Genomic DNA, 14,677 nt, shown 5'->3' with positions numbered 1-14,677 from the left:
GCACTTCTCATTGTCACACAAGACAATATTATAGCTGTGGTTTCACCAAGTTCTGGATCGGACATGGTAGTTTCATTATGTACACTACAGGCCATTAAAATTGCTACACCAAGAAGAAATGCAGATGATAAACGGGTAATCATTGGACAAATATATTATACTAGAACTGACATGTGATTACATTTTCACGCAATTTTAGTGCATAGATCCTGAGAAATCAATACCCAGAACAACCACCTCTGGCCGTAATAACGGCTTTGATACGCCTGGGCATTGAGTCAAACATAGCTTGGATGGCGTGTACAGATACAGCTGTCCATTCAGCTTCAAGACGATACCACAGTTTATCAAGAGTAGTGACTGGCGTAATGTGACGAGCCAGTTGCTCGGCCACCATTGACCAGATGTTTTCAGTTGGTGAGAGATCTGAAGAATGTGCTGTACAGGACAGCAGTCGAACATTTTCTGTATCCAGAAAGGCCCGTACAGGACCTGCAAAATGCGGTCGTGAATTATCCTGCTCAAATGTAGGGTTTCGTAGGGATCGAATGAAGGGCAGAGACAGGGGTCGTAACGCATCTGAAATGTAATGTCCACTGTTCAAAGTGCCGTCAATGCGAACAAGAGGTGACGGAGACGTGTAACCATTGGCACCCCATACCAACACGGCTGGTGATAAGTCAGTATGGCGATGACGAATACACGCTTCCAATGTGCGTTCACCGCGATGTCACCAAATGCGAATGTGACCATCATGATGCTGTAAACAGAACCTGGATTCATCCAAAAAAAAATGACGTTTGCCATTCGTGCACCCAGGTTCGTCGTTGAGTACACTATCGCAGGCGCTCCTGTGAGTGATGCAGCTTCAAGGGTAGCCGCAGCCATTGTGAATTCCTAAGGGACCAAACTGCTTAGGTCATCGGTCCCAAGACTTACACACTACTTAAGCTAATGTACTGTATTGTATTGTATGTTAACTGGGGGCCTAGAAACGACGGAGAGGCTTCGTCCTCGCTGCAGCCACAGTGGTCCACAACCACGCGACGACTACCGCAGTCCACTTCAACCTCACCGCCGCCCCACACCGAACCACTCGTCCCGAGTTATTGGGTCCCCGGTGAAAACCCTCCTCCAACACCCCCCCCCCCCCAGACGAGGGTAACCCCTATGCATGGTAGAGCAATGGTGGTGTACGCGTACGTGGAGAACTTGTTTGCGAAGCAGTCGCCGACATAGTGTAGCTGAGGCGGAATAAGGGGAACCACCACGCATTCGCTGAGGCAGATGAAAAACAGCCAAAAAATCGTCCACGGACTGGCCGGCTCACCAGACCTCGACCCAAGTCCGCCTGGCGGGTTCTTGCCGGGAAAGAGGCGCTCCTTCTCACTCCGGGAAGCCGTACGTTAGACCGCACGACTAACCGGACGGGCTACTTAAACTAACTGATGCTAAGAACAACACACACACCCGTGCCCGAGGGAGGACTCGAACCTCAGGCGGAAGGGACCGCGCAGTCCGTGACATGACTCCTGAAACGATCAGCAAGTTGTAACACGGTTGTGATTCATCCGACTACTTGACACGTTTTCTTTTATTCACTGTCTGATCACTTCGATACAACGTCCACTGACATCGTAGATACGGTTAAGGTTTGGTCAATATGGGAACACGTAGCAGTCGTCCGGTGCGGTGTATCGTGTCCAACAGTATCAGATCTGCCACAGATCCCCGTCTACTCTAGAATGCGGTCAACTCTCCGACATCCACATTCCGTGATGAGGCGTGGATGTCCAACACTACGTTGTCGCTTACTGAAAGTTTCACCGTCTTTCAGTGTTATTCCACAGATGCTGAAGATAGTACCACGCGATCTGCCGACCAGCTTCGCCCTTTCAGAGAACTCGTTCCCAAGCGACGGGCTATAACGATCTCCTTTATCAAAGTCGCTAAATCAGTGGATTTCCCCATTGTCCGTATCGTCGCTAGGACGATTCCCCATTCGTTTCTCCTCCACTTATATCGGGTGTTTGGTTTAACTAGGAACGACTAAATATCTGAAAAAATAACGGCATCTAATGAAAAGCGTTCCAAATGAAACGATATTTTCGGAGAGGATATCTGTCTATGCTAAAGCAAACCATCTCTTAACCCCCTCCCCGTCCCGAGCCCCCATGAGGGGTCAACTTAATTTCTGATAATGGGAACCACATGTTTATTGTAGATTTGGATTCTATACTAAAACATAGCTTGAGTTTTGTCATAACGTTTTCTTCCATTCGTCGTAGATGAACTGTAGTCGACAAAATTCAATTTCTTCAGTTTTTGCAATTAAGAACCGACTTATTTGATTCTACATTACTTTTTTATCTGAAACGTTTTAGATAAGAAAGTAATGTAGAATAAACATTTTGTTAATAACATTGTACCTTTTAAAGTTAGTAATGGTATGAGAATGAACGAAAATGTTCGAAACTAGTCCTAATAAAAATATTAAATGAACCTAGGGTGAAAACCATAACTTAAAATAAAGAGAAATACAAACGTTTTTTTTATAAACGGTTCGTATTAGTGTTAAATATTTAATTTAGTTTTACAGATTTGATCGCAAAGCTTATTTAAAAGTCTGGCAACTAAGCTATCGGCGAGTCTCCTGACCATCAAGAAGGTTGATTTCGTGGAATCACCTCGAATCTGATCGTCGGGTGGATTTCAGTGTGTTCTTCCGTCCAGTAGCCGTAAGTCTCGTACCGGTTGTAACGCCATCCACCACAAAAGAAAAAGTCGCTTCGGATAAACCACAGGTATTTTTTGGTGTAGAATCCAAATATGCAATAGAAAGGGGGTTCCCATTTGAGAAAGCGAGGGGTTGATGGGTGGGAGGGTGCTTTAGAGGATGGTTTCTTTTAGTATAGATGTGGGCCTCGCAAACATTGGCTCTTCGTGTGGAACATGTTTTTCATAAGTTGCTCCAAGTTTTAAAAAACGCACCCTCTATACTATCCGTACAGTTCAAGTGACCACAACTCAGACAGATGGTACTCAACATCACCGTGGACATCACTCATAATAATTTTGTACTCATCGAAACAAGAAAATGAAGTCCTGTAAACATGGGTCCGGAAATGCATACTTTCTGAGGTAAGACCAATAAATATTCGTCCGGAAATGCATATTTTCTGCGATAAACACGTGTTTACAAGAGGTGTTCAACGTGGCGTCCATTCATGACAAAGCACCCCTCTGCCTTCCGGGATAAGGAATGACGCATCCAATTGTTGTCGTACCTGTTGTACCTGCTGGCACGTAAGGATGACGTGACCCTGTAGTATCCACACATCGGTGATTGGCGTGGCGTAGACCAATTTCTTCAAGTGCCCCCATCAGAAAAAGTCTTGGGGGCTGATGTCTGGGAAACGAGCAGGCGCAGATGTGCCCCCCCACCCCCCCGGCCTTATTACCGCCTGCCAAAGTATTCGACAAATTTTTTGAACACCTCGTACTGATCATGGTGCGCGCAGATGTGAATCGCCATTTGGTCACAAAAATCAACTAGAATATTACTTAAAGGAGGACTGGTTAAAACAAATAAGACGGTGTGAAATTAGGCGTCTGTCTTTGTGAACGCTTGACATTCCAAACCCACATTTAATACACAGTTATTGGCTTCACGAATAAAATTCATGTAAAGGGGATATAGATGGTTCCTCTGTCCCCTCAATGATTAGACTACACCAATAATTGATTTAACTGCAATATTCTATCTACGGGCCAGAGTTTGAAAACAAAGATTACGACTAGTCTACTCGCTGCTGCGGCGAGGAAATTACTGCCAAGGTAAACTACTATGTTGTTATGGGACTTATAGCGGCACAACTACAGACTTCCAAATTATGAAAGGAGTTTTCCCCTCGGATCTCCAAACTGAGAATAAGTTCTGCCTTCTATAGCACAACGAAGAAACAAGCAAAAATTCAAAGAATCTTCGGAGAACCACCAAGAAGCTGTCAGAAATAAACTTCGTTCCTTGATAATTTTTATTCATACTTTATGTCAGTGGCAGGACAGTTTCGATTGTAATCGTTTCGCCCTACCCACACTGGAGTTTTCAGTCGTCATGTTTGGTTGAATCGAGCCTTTTATAATTGCTTACGGAACTTCGACTCAAACCCATCGCTCTGGATTTACAGTTCTGGTGTAATCTAAATGTCTTGAGGTTGATTGTAGTACCTCTATTCTTTCTAACGATTTTCTGGTGTGTCTTTTCATTCGTTTACATAGTGATTCCATGTCTAGTTCTCAGTGCATATCTATAGCTCTCGCCTACGTAAGGGTCTTTAATATTAAAGCACCTGTTCTGAAAACTTCTAAGAGAATTGTTGCTTTGCAGACGTAATATTGTTCGGACATTCATTTGTGAGCCGCACGACGTAGGGCGTAGTTGATGTGTAAGTCCTGTGATCTCCTCTCTTTCAGTTTTAACATGTGGACTGAATAGTGACTCCTCGTCTAAAATTACAACTAGATATCGGACTGATCAGTCTAATTTATTGCTATGTCATTTATCATGAGTCTATCCCTTATATTTGGTCTTCGTCTAGTGAATAAGATCGCTGCTGTCTTATCTGCGTTTAATTTAATGATATTATCATTGGTCCACCTAACTGTTTCTATCTATTGTCGTTGCAGTCTGTGGATTGTTACATTTACGCTTCGGCTAATCGTTAGTAAGGTTGTTCTATCGACAGACTGTGCTAAGGCTACTTGAAATATCGGTAAGTTGTTCAAATGGAATATGAATAAAATTGGGGATAATACTAAAACTTGCGGTATTTCTTCCAGTAGCTGTTTTGTGCTAGAACGTTGACCTTCTGGTTAAAAAAAGTCTTCGTTCATTAAGGAAATCGTCAGTTATCTTTATACCATAGACCGATATGATTTGTAGCGTTTGTAGCTTTGTAATCAGCTGGTCCTTCAAGTTGAAACAATTCGTACTCGTATTAAACGCTACGTACTCCGAGATTGGTAACAGCTGGAGTTCCGCCGAAAGTTTCGTCTACAAGGCAAACTGCTCTGGTCTAATAATCGTCGATTAGAGGTTTTCGTACTCATTTCAATACTATCCCTTCAGTTACCTTAGACGTCGTTGGAAGAAGATTAACGATGATTATTTGGTATTCGTAAGTCCTTGTCCAGTTTGAGTCCCGGACAATTTTTCAATATTTTCCATTTTGCTGGAAAGTAGTCCAGCATGAGACAGCAGTTTCTTAGTCCAGCGAGTAACACTAATGTTTTCCGAGGAACCTGTTTTCGTTATTTGTTCGTCACATTGTCTGGAGCAGGTGCTACATTGCATCCCAAGCCCCTAATAATTTTCATAATTCTCGCTACTCTTGTGAGTTGCGGATTGATATTACTGGTATTATGTCGGCTGTCGTGAGCCATTTGTCTAAATCTGTAGGTCTATTCGATTCCGTTCTCTACACTTAGTTGTTTGCAAAAATTTCTGCTCGATGAAGTGGATCATGAATTAATCCTACTGCTCGTAGAGAAGCAGTCTTACGCCGTTCTCTCCTGTAGGAACCTGAAAAGCTTACATTCTTCTTCTGCTTGTAGTGGGAAATCTTACAGCCTATCCTTCCAGATTTCTGTTTTCCACTCTACGGCTTTCTGTGCATATCTCTCGATAGTCTCTTCATTTCACGGCAGTGCGCGAGATTTCTGTACCTCTGTCAACGAGTTGTAGCCCGGGTTTTTAATATCTTGAGGTCCTGGATTAATGGTGAAAAATCTGCGTAATGCTAGTTAGGAATGAGGTTGTAAACTGACGCTTCTTTGTTCGCTTTCCTAATCTTGTCAGTCAATAGGTCTTTTGCTGTGTCAGTCCTTTCTATGTTTGATAAAAATATCGTAGTGTGTCTAATGTTATAATTTTGAGAAGATGTAGAACTCTCGAGCTGTTCTCAACTTTTATTTGTTTTCTGTGGCGGGATTGGTGGCTCGCATGAGTTGAATAATCTACCGAGGACCGGAATAATATCCGACGTAAGATCATTTAGAGTTCTCAGTTTGTAGCCCATTAGCAAACATTTGATTGTTATTATGTCTAATAGATCAGGGTGTTTATTTCTGTTTGTTAGGGTGTATGTTGGTTCCTATGGTCCGGTGTCACTACAGTCACTGTGTACTCATTTAACTGGATGACGCTCCCATACCACCGAATTAACCTAGCACATGCGTTGTAAATATCTGGCCATACACTCAGATAAACTTGCCCTACGATATTAACTCTTTATCACAAAGCGTCTCGATATTTTTCAACATGTAGAGCACATCTTATTAATTTGATAATTGTAATTAGGCCTGTGTAGCTCTTTCCACTGAAAATTAACTTTTCCTGTTTTACCAAATTCCGATTTGCATCCGTAATAGCGAAAATTCAGTATCATTACTGTTACTAACAATTAAATGAGTGAAACATGGGCAAAAGCGTGAAATATTTCAGTTTCAGTCTCAGCGCAAAATGTAAACAAATGTGTTACCTGGACGTAAGGTGACTATTTGGATTTGATGTTAACGATATGCGCAGCACGTTATGCGCACACCATAGATACTCCTGCTCTGCGTCTACTCACAACGAATCTTAGACCACAGATGAACGAATATAGCAGCCGCCATCTTGAATTTCATTAACATCGAAACGGAGTACCTGCACGTGCTCTGTATTTAAGAAAATATGATTGATAATTATTTGAAAATAAAGAGTGAAGTAATCTGCGATTACAGATCTAGACATACAATTGACACATTCGTAGCTACTTGATTATCAACATAGGAAGAAACAAAATGTTGACATTCAAAGAGCATGCAATATCTAGTATTTCACATCAAGGAATACATATAATGTCAGCAATACTACTACACAACGGTCGTTGTCGCAAGCGGTGAGGGCAGAATGCTATCGGGGACGGCGGGCAGCGCGAGACGTCTCCTGGCTGTACACCTTGCTGCTGGCCGCAAGAAAGCCGCGGAAAGCAGCGCCAGGAGCTTCTCAGCACAGGACCAAGACTCAAATGAAGAATGCTGTGATAAGGTAACACTATAGTCCCAAACTGACGTGGCTTCAGTTAACTTATCTTCCATACCTTTAAAAATTTGGAAGTTCGCTGTTTTCCTCCATCCCTCATCTACTTCGACATCTACATCCATATTCATATTCTAGAAACCACTAGAATTTCATAGCAGGGGATAATTAGCACTATACCATATGATAGGGTTTCTTCCCGTTCCTGACACCTATGGATACCAGGAAGAATGACTGCTTAAATACCTGTTTGCGCGCCGAGGTTAGTCTAATCTCATCTTTCGGTGGCTACGGGAGCGATACGTATGGCTTTGTAGTATATTTCTAGATTCATTTCTTGGTGCTGGTAGTTAGTATTTCATTTGTTATCTGGCTGATACCAGTTGTGAGTCATTGACATTGAAGACATAAGACACTAACTTTCTGCTTGTCCAAGTACAGATTCTACAATTCTGTACGTTTAAAGCATGCTGCCAGTTTGACGCATTGTCATCTGATGTATCCATATTTAGTGTTGCTGTTGTACCTTTAAAATTTAGTTGTTGTAAATTTTAATCTTTGTAGTGACATTGTGACATTGTGTCCAGTAACCGACATCTGATTCTGATTTACATGTTTGGAATATGTAACAAGCAACGTGGCAGTGTCGAGTTCGGTTGATACAATATACTTTACTGATATTCCTTCAGGAAGCTACAATTTGTTAACGTCATAATGTATGGTATTTTGAATATATTACAACTTTGCAGCTGTATATTAAGTATAGTGAATTAATGTTCCGCTTATTGCGTACATCTACTATACATTTTGCATTTCACATGAGGTTTTGCTACGTATTAGTGAACTGATAATGGCGCAGGGTCGATACTAGTATATAGAGAATGCTGTTGTCTGATTATACCACCACTTTAATTTAAAAGAGCCTCGCCCGCTGCTAGAATTTATTCCATATAATGCATGTTTTTAAAGTAAACGTGTAGCGAACATTTTCCTTGGTGGGAGGACCGAAACGTGGTGCTCTCAGTCGCCAGCCGCTGTGGCCGAGCGGTTCTAGGATCTTCAGTTTGAAACCGCGCTGCTGCAACGGTCGCAGGTTCGAATCCTGCCTCGGGCATGGATATGTGTGATGTCCTTAGGTTAGTTAGGTTTAAGTAATTCAAAGTCTATGGGACTGATGACCTCAGATGTGCTCATAACCATTTATTTTGCTGTTAGTCTTGTGGGACCAAATAAGTAGTTACTTGAATGAGAAACGACCATTCAAATGTCTTGAATGCTGACAACATTTGGGAGTAGGATGAATTGACACAATGCATCTACATAGCGTATCCACATGACGCCATTTGCAGAGGGTAACAAAGCAATCATCTTCGCGTAGTCTCTCAGCCAGATAACGACGTTATTTTCTAATTATTTCAGTGGTTAAGAGATTTGATTCCGCATCTATACCACACACTACACTGTACGGTGCATGGCGTCGTGTCCTCAGAATCATTTTATCCTATTCTACGGGAATACCGAATGACAGAAATGACTGTATTGTCGGCACGTGCCACAATTTTTGTCATCTTCTCTTCAGGGCTCATCTGTATGATGTACAATTGAAACATCAGAACTGTTGTAGGCTTTTTCGAAAAAGGGCTTGTATAAATTTATCCATGAGATAAAGACAAGATAAGAAAAATGCCGAGAGGGCTATTGCGTTAGGAACTGTCTAAGATTATCCTATGAAGGAAGTGACACATTTCGAAAATCTATCGTTTCTTTACTGTATGGGGGCAAAGCATTACATCCCTCTCCACAATTAACTGACAACATATTTGTATCACATAATCTATAAGGCTCTTAGACAGACAGTGTCACTCTCGTTAATAGAAATCTTTTCGCTACAGTGAATTAAATGCTGTAATTTGCCCAACGCTGGCACTTTGCAGTTACTTAATGAGCAAACTGTTCGAAGAAAATAGCACGGAATGGGGATATGGAGCAGAGGTTCACGTGACTGTTGCTTTATACCGTCCAGGTGGAGATATTGCTGATTTTTAAATGACTCAAGTACTGCCTTTCTGCCATTACGTGAATATTGCACGGAATTGTGTAACTTACTGAGGCAACGAGGGATAAATGAGGAGTGTGGCTCTAGATAAGTTTTGGTGATGTTTACATTTCACAGAAATTACTTCTTTAGCTACATGGAGCTTCTGTAGAAACAGGTATTCACCGTTTGACCATCTTGCCAAAAACTTTTGTAACATTACCATCCTAATTACTCCACCTTTCGCTCATGCATCATGGCTGGTATCATTTCCTCTTCCAGTATTTTGAGTGGTAAGTGTACTGCCATATTATTACGCAAATGCGCGTGCGTCAGATTTCAGAGATAGATCGGCAACGAGAGTGTCTTTGTAAGAGTAAAACATGGCAAAGGCGGAGTAAGAAGATCTCTAATGCTTACTGTAACATGTTTAACCACTGAAATCAGTGACAGGTGTTGGAATTCCAGGCGTGAAGGTACAGAATAATAATTCCTATGAGAATGCTGACATGAAATGTGGAGTATCCACGATTGTTCAAGCTGCAAGCACTCGTCTGCGACGAGAAAACTGTCTGCTAACAGTTTTTCCACAGCTTCGTTGCCCACTGAATCCCAATAGACTGAGGCCATGAAGACCAGTGTCGTGGCTTTCCCGTTATCCGTAAAACGGGCAATGCAAATACAAAGACCAACCCAACAAATCTGCAGTGGCTGAACATTAGAAGGGTTTAATCACCTTTTTCTTATTTATCAGTCGTCTGACTGATTTGATACGGCTTGCCATGAATTTCTCTCCTGCGTCAACCTCTTCACATCAGAGTAACATCTGTAATCTGCGTTCTCAGTTATTTGCTGGATATCTTCCAGTCTGTCTTCCCCTACTATTCTTAATCTTTGCATTTCCCTTTAGTACCATGGGAGTTATTCCCTGATGACTTAACGCATGTCCTATCATCGCTGTCAGTGTTTGCCGTATGTTAGTTTCTTCGCCGATTCTGAGGATAATCTCCTCATTCTTTATCAGCCCATCTAATTTTCAACATTCTTCTTTAGCACCACCTCACAAACCCTTCGATCTGCTTCTCTTCCGGTTTTACCATTGTCTGTGGTCCACTACGATACAATGTCATGCTCCAAAGTACATTCTCAGAAATTTCTTCCTCAAGGCCAATGTTTGACACCAGTATACCTCTCTTGGCCAGAAATGCCCTCTTTACCTATTCTAGTCTGCTTTTTATGTCCTACTTGCTTTGTTCGACGTGTGTTATTTTGTTTCCAAGATAGCATAATTCCTTCACTTTGTCTAGCCCGCGGTCACCAATTTTTCACTATTCTCGTTTCTGCTACTTCTCATTTCCGCCCTTACCTTCCGTAAAGCGAAACTCCTCATCACCTCTTGTAGAACCTAAATTTTCTTTTCCGTTCTTCTCTTGGATGCATGAATTCTTGACCTGATTTTGCCATAGTTTTCGCATTTACCTGACCCTTGTGTCTTGTGAATTTTGAGAAAGGCATTTTTCCGAATGTCTGATGGTACATCATCAGTCTCATTGATTCTGTCTACCATTTTCAATAGTGGTTCGGTTGCCGTTTAATCCAATCATTTCTTAAATTCCAACGCAATGTTAACTGTCCCTCAGGCGCTCTTTGATATCAAGTCTTCCACAGATCTTTTAAATTCTGACTCCAATACTGGATCCTATATCTTATCTATATCGACTCCTGTTTCTTTCTGTATCACCTCATCGGCAAGTCCTTTCCACCGTAGAAGCCTTCAATGTACTCTTTCCATCTACCTACTCTCTCCTCCGTGTTTCACATTGGAGTTTCTCTTGCAGTCTTATGTTAACACTCTTGCGGGTATTTCACCGAAAGTTGTTTTGACTTTTCTATATGCTGAGTCAGTCCTTCCGACAATCATTTCTTTTTCAATTTCTTCACATTTTTCTTGCAGCCATTTCGCCTAGGCTGCCGAGCATTTCCTATTCATTTCATTTCTAAGTGGATTCTATAGCTGTATTGCAGGCTTTCACTGAACATTGCTCTACTTCCTATCTGCTTCGAAAAATTGAAGTATTTGTTGTATTACCCACGGGTTTTCGGAGTTACCTTCCTTGTACCTACATTTGATTATGCAACATATATGTTTGCCTTCTGTTCCTCTTCAATGGAACTGCCTTTTGTGCTATTCCTTCACACATTATGCACATCGTTAGCGAATCTCAAACACGTCTCATCATTTTCCTTCCTTTTACATTATTTCTTCCGGTCGATTCTCTAAACTGAACTCTACTCTTTGTCATTACTAAATAGCGGTATGAGTCTTTTTCTTCTCCTGGGTGCATCATACAATCATATATCTGATATCGGAATCTCTTTCTGCCCAAGATGTTACCGACCTGGAATCGTCCCGTGTTACGTTTTTTTTTTTTTCAAATTTACTTCCTTGTCTTATGTTTCCTGAACAAATTATTCGCTATTACTAGCTTAAGAGGTGTTTCTTCTCTCTTATTTCCACTACCAGGCTCATATTCTCCTGCAACCCGTTCTTCTACTCCGTCCCCTACAACTACATTTCAGGCACCCATGATTGTTAGATTTTCAAGTCCATTTACATACTGAAATACCCGTTCACCATCCTCATATACTTTCTCTATATCTTCCACTTCTACTTGCGATGTATACGTGAACTATCGGTGTCGACGTTTCTTTCCTGCTGAATCTGATGAGAGCAGTCCTGTCACTGAACTTTCACAGCAACTCACTGTCTACCCTGCTTTTCTATTCGTTAAGCATCCTCTCCAATTATACCATTTTCTGCTGCTGTTGATATTACCCTCTATTCGTCTGACCAGAAGTCCTTACCTTATTTCCATTTCATTTCACTGTCACCCAGTATATCTAGATTGAGCCTTTGACTTTCCGTTTTCAGATTTGCTATCTTTTTTACTAAGATCAAACTTCTGGTATTCCATGCTCCCACATGTAGAATGTTACCCCTTCGTTGGTTATTCCATCTTTTTCTCGTGGTTACCTGCGGCTCGGCAGTGCGCTTTCGGAGATCCGATTGCAGACTAATACGCAATCTTTTGCGCTGGAGAGATAATGAAGACTCTTCTTCAGTTGCAGGCCGCATGTCCTGTGGAGACATATTTTGTGTATTTTATATTGCTGTTTGTACTACCTTCTGCATTCTTATGCCGTTGTTCATTGCTTATGCCTCCGGCTTTTAGGGACAGGTTCCCACACTTCTTTAGCACCACCTCACAAACCCTTCGATCTGCTTCTCTTCCGGTACCATTGTCTGTGGTCCACTACACGTCCTAGATCAGATCAAAGTTGGCAAGTACGAATAGATGTTTTCTCAACAGATGAGGTTTTACTAAAATAACTACCGATACTATGTGCACGTTTCTGTACATCTGCAGTCCATTACTGCATGAAACTGAAGTGTAGATTAGGGGAGAACTGATTGGAAACCATGTAAGCAATGATTTAATAACAAAGTAAACAGAGTATAAACTGAAGAGGTAGTGAAGCGAGGATCTGGTAGCATTAAGCGATGAGCTCACTGTAAGGAGATACATTACACAAATTTATTTAACACAAATAATTTACATGAGGCACACAATCATAAAATGAGCATATTTAATTATTTGGTTAAGCACTTGTAAATGACCGTTAAACAGTATAGAGCTCATCATCATTAAGCTATACAATTCAACTTCAAAATTATTTAAAAGAACAAATTACTGGTTTAGAAGTCGCTATTAACAAAATAGTTTATAGGAGCCAATAATCAGAATAATAAACTCTTCATAAGGACAGAATTGCAGCACACCGATCGAATTGCAACTCGTAATTTATACCAAAACAGCCGATCAGATACCAGCGATTGACATCCGATTCTCATGTCACAAAATATTTTTAGAAACATATTTACATTCGGTGCAGGTTTCAGGAGGCCGTCCCAGGGTCGTTCCATGTCAAACCAACATATGAAAATATCATTTTCTACCTGGCCCTCTTTATTCGAAATTAAGTGTGTACGTTATGCTCAAAAGTAGTAACGCAAAACATTTTTGTTACATTTGGCGGACGAAAGGTTTCTGAACAACAAGTGCTCAAAAACGTAAAAAGATTAAATTTTTGACTTGCTGAAGAGTATTGTTTGCTATTTCTGTTCTAATTATACTAGAACAATAAAATTTGATTCGTTTGAAACTTCTCTTAAAGGGCTTTCACATGATATAAAACATAACTAGTTCAAAAAATACACTCCTGGAAATGGAAAAAAGAACACATTGACAACGGTGTGTCAGACCCACCATACTTGCTCCGGACACTGCGAGAGGGCTGTACAAGCAATGATCACACGCACGGCACAGCGGACACACCAGGAACCGCGGTGTTGGCCGTCGAATGGCGCTAGCTGCGCAGCATTTGTGCACCGCCGCCGTCAGTGTCAGCCAGTTTGCCGTGACATACGGAGCTCCATCGCAGTCTTTAACACTGGTAGCATGCCGCGACAGCGTGGACGTGAACCGTATGTGCAGCTGACGGACTTTGAGCGAGGGCGTATAGTGGGCATGCGGGAGGCCAGGTGGACGTACCGCCGAATTGCTCAACACGTGGGGCGTGAGGTCTCCACAGTACATCGAAGTTGTCGCCAGTGGTCGGCGGAAGATGCACGTGCCCGTCGACCTGGGACCGGACCGCAGCGACGCACGGATGCACGCCAAGACCGTAGGATCCTTCGCAGTGCCGTAGGGGACCGCACCGCCACTTCCCAGCAAATTAGGGACACTGTTACTCCTGGGGTATCGGCGAGGACCATTCGAAACCGTCTCCATGAAGCTGGGCTACGGTCCTGCACACCGTTAGGCCGTCTTCCGCTCACGCCCCAACATCGTGCAGCCCGCCTCCAGTGGTGTCACGACAGGCATGAATGGAGGGACGAACGGAGACGTATCGTCTTCAGCGATGAGAGTCGCTTCTGCCTTGGTGCCAATGAAGGTCGTATGCGTGTTTGGCGCCGTGCAGGTGAGCGCCACAATCAGGACTGCATACGACCGAGGCACACAGGGCCAACACCCGGCATCATGGTGTGGGGAGCGATCTCCTACACTGGCCGTACACCTCTGGTGATCGTCGAGGGGACACTGAATAGTGCACGGTACATCCAAACCGTCATCGAACCCATCGTTCTACCATTCCTAGACCGGCAAGGGAACTTGCTGTTCCAACAGAACAATGCACGTCCGCATGTATCCCGTGCCACCCAACGTGCTCTAGAAGGTGTAAGTCAACTACCCTGGCCAGCAAGATCTCCGGATCTGTCCCCCATTGAGCATGTTTGGGACTGGATGAAGCGTCGTCTCACGCGATCTGCACGTCCAGCACGAACGCTGGTCCAACTGAGGCGCCAGGTGGAAATGGCATGGAAGCCGTTCCACAGGACTACATCCAGCATCTCTATGATCGTCTCCATGGGAGAATAGCAGCCTGCATTGCTGCGAAAGGTGGATATACACTGTACTAGTGCCGACATTGTGCAT

At 42.6% G+C, this 14,677-nt stretch overlaps 1 protein-coding gene across 1 annotated transcript in view; it reads left to right on the top strand.

Moving 5' to 3' along the window:
* The first annotated feature begins 6,879 nt into the window (after window positions 1-6,879).
* Window positions 6,880-14,677, top strand: part of LOC126361110 (uncharacterized) — a 59,232-nt gene continuing 51,434 nt past the window's right edge. The window contains exon 1 of the mRNA XM_050007766.1: window positions 6,880-7,093. Within this exon, the coding sequence (XP_049863723.1) occupies window positions 6,956-7,093 (138 nt within the window). The 5' untranslated portion in view covers window positions 6,880-6,955. The remainder of the gene's footprint in view (window positions 7,094-14,677) is intronic.

Source organism: Schistocerca gregaria, chromosome 1 (assembly GCF_023897955.1).
Source record: "Schistocerca gregaria isolate iqSchGreg1 chromosome 1, iqSchGreg1.2, whole genome shotgun sequence".
Taxonomy (NCBI): Eukaryota; Metazoa; Arthropoda; class Insecta; order Orthoptera; family Acrididae; genus Schistocerca; species Schistocerca gregaria.
Note: the sequence above shows the minus strand (reverse complement) of the source record. Positions and strands in the feature narration are given on the sequence as shown.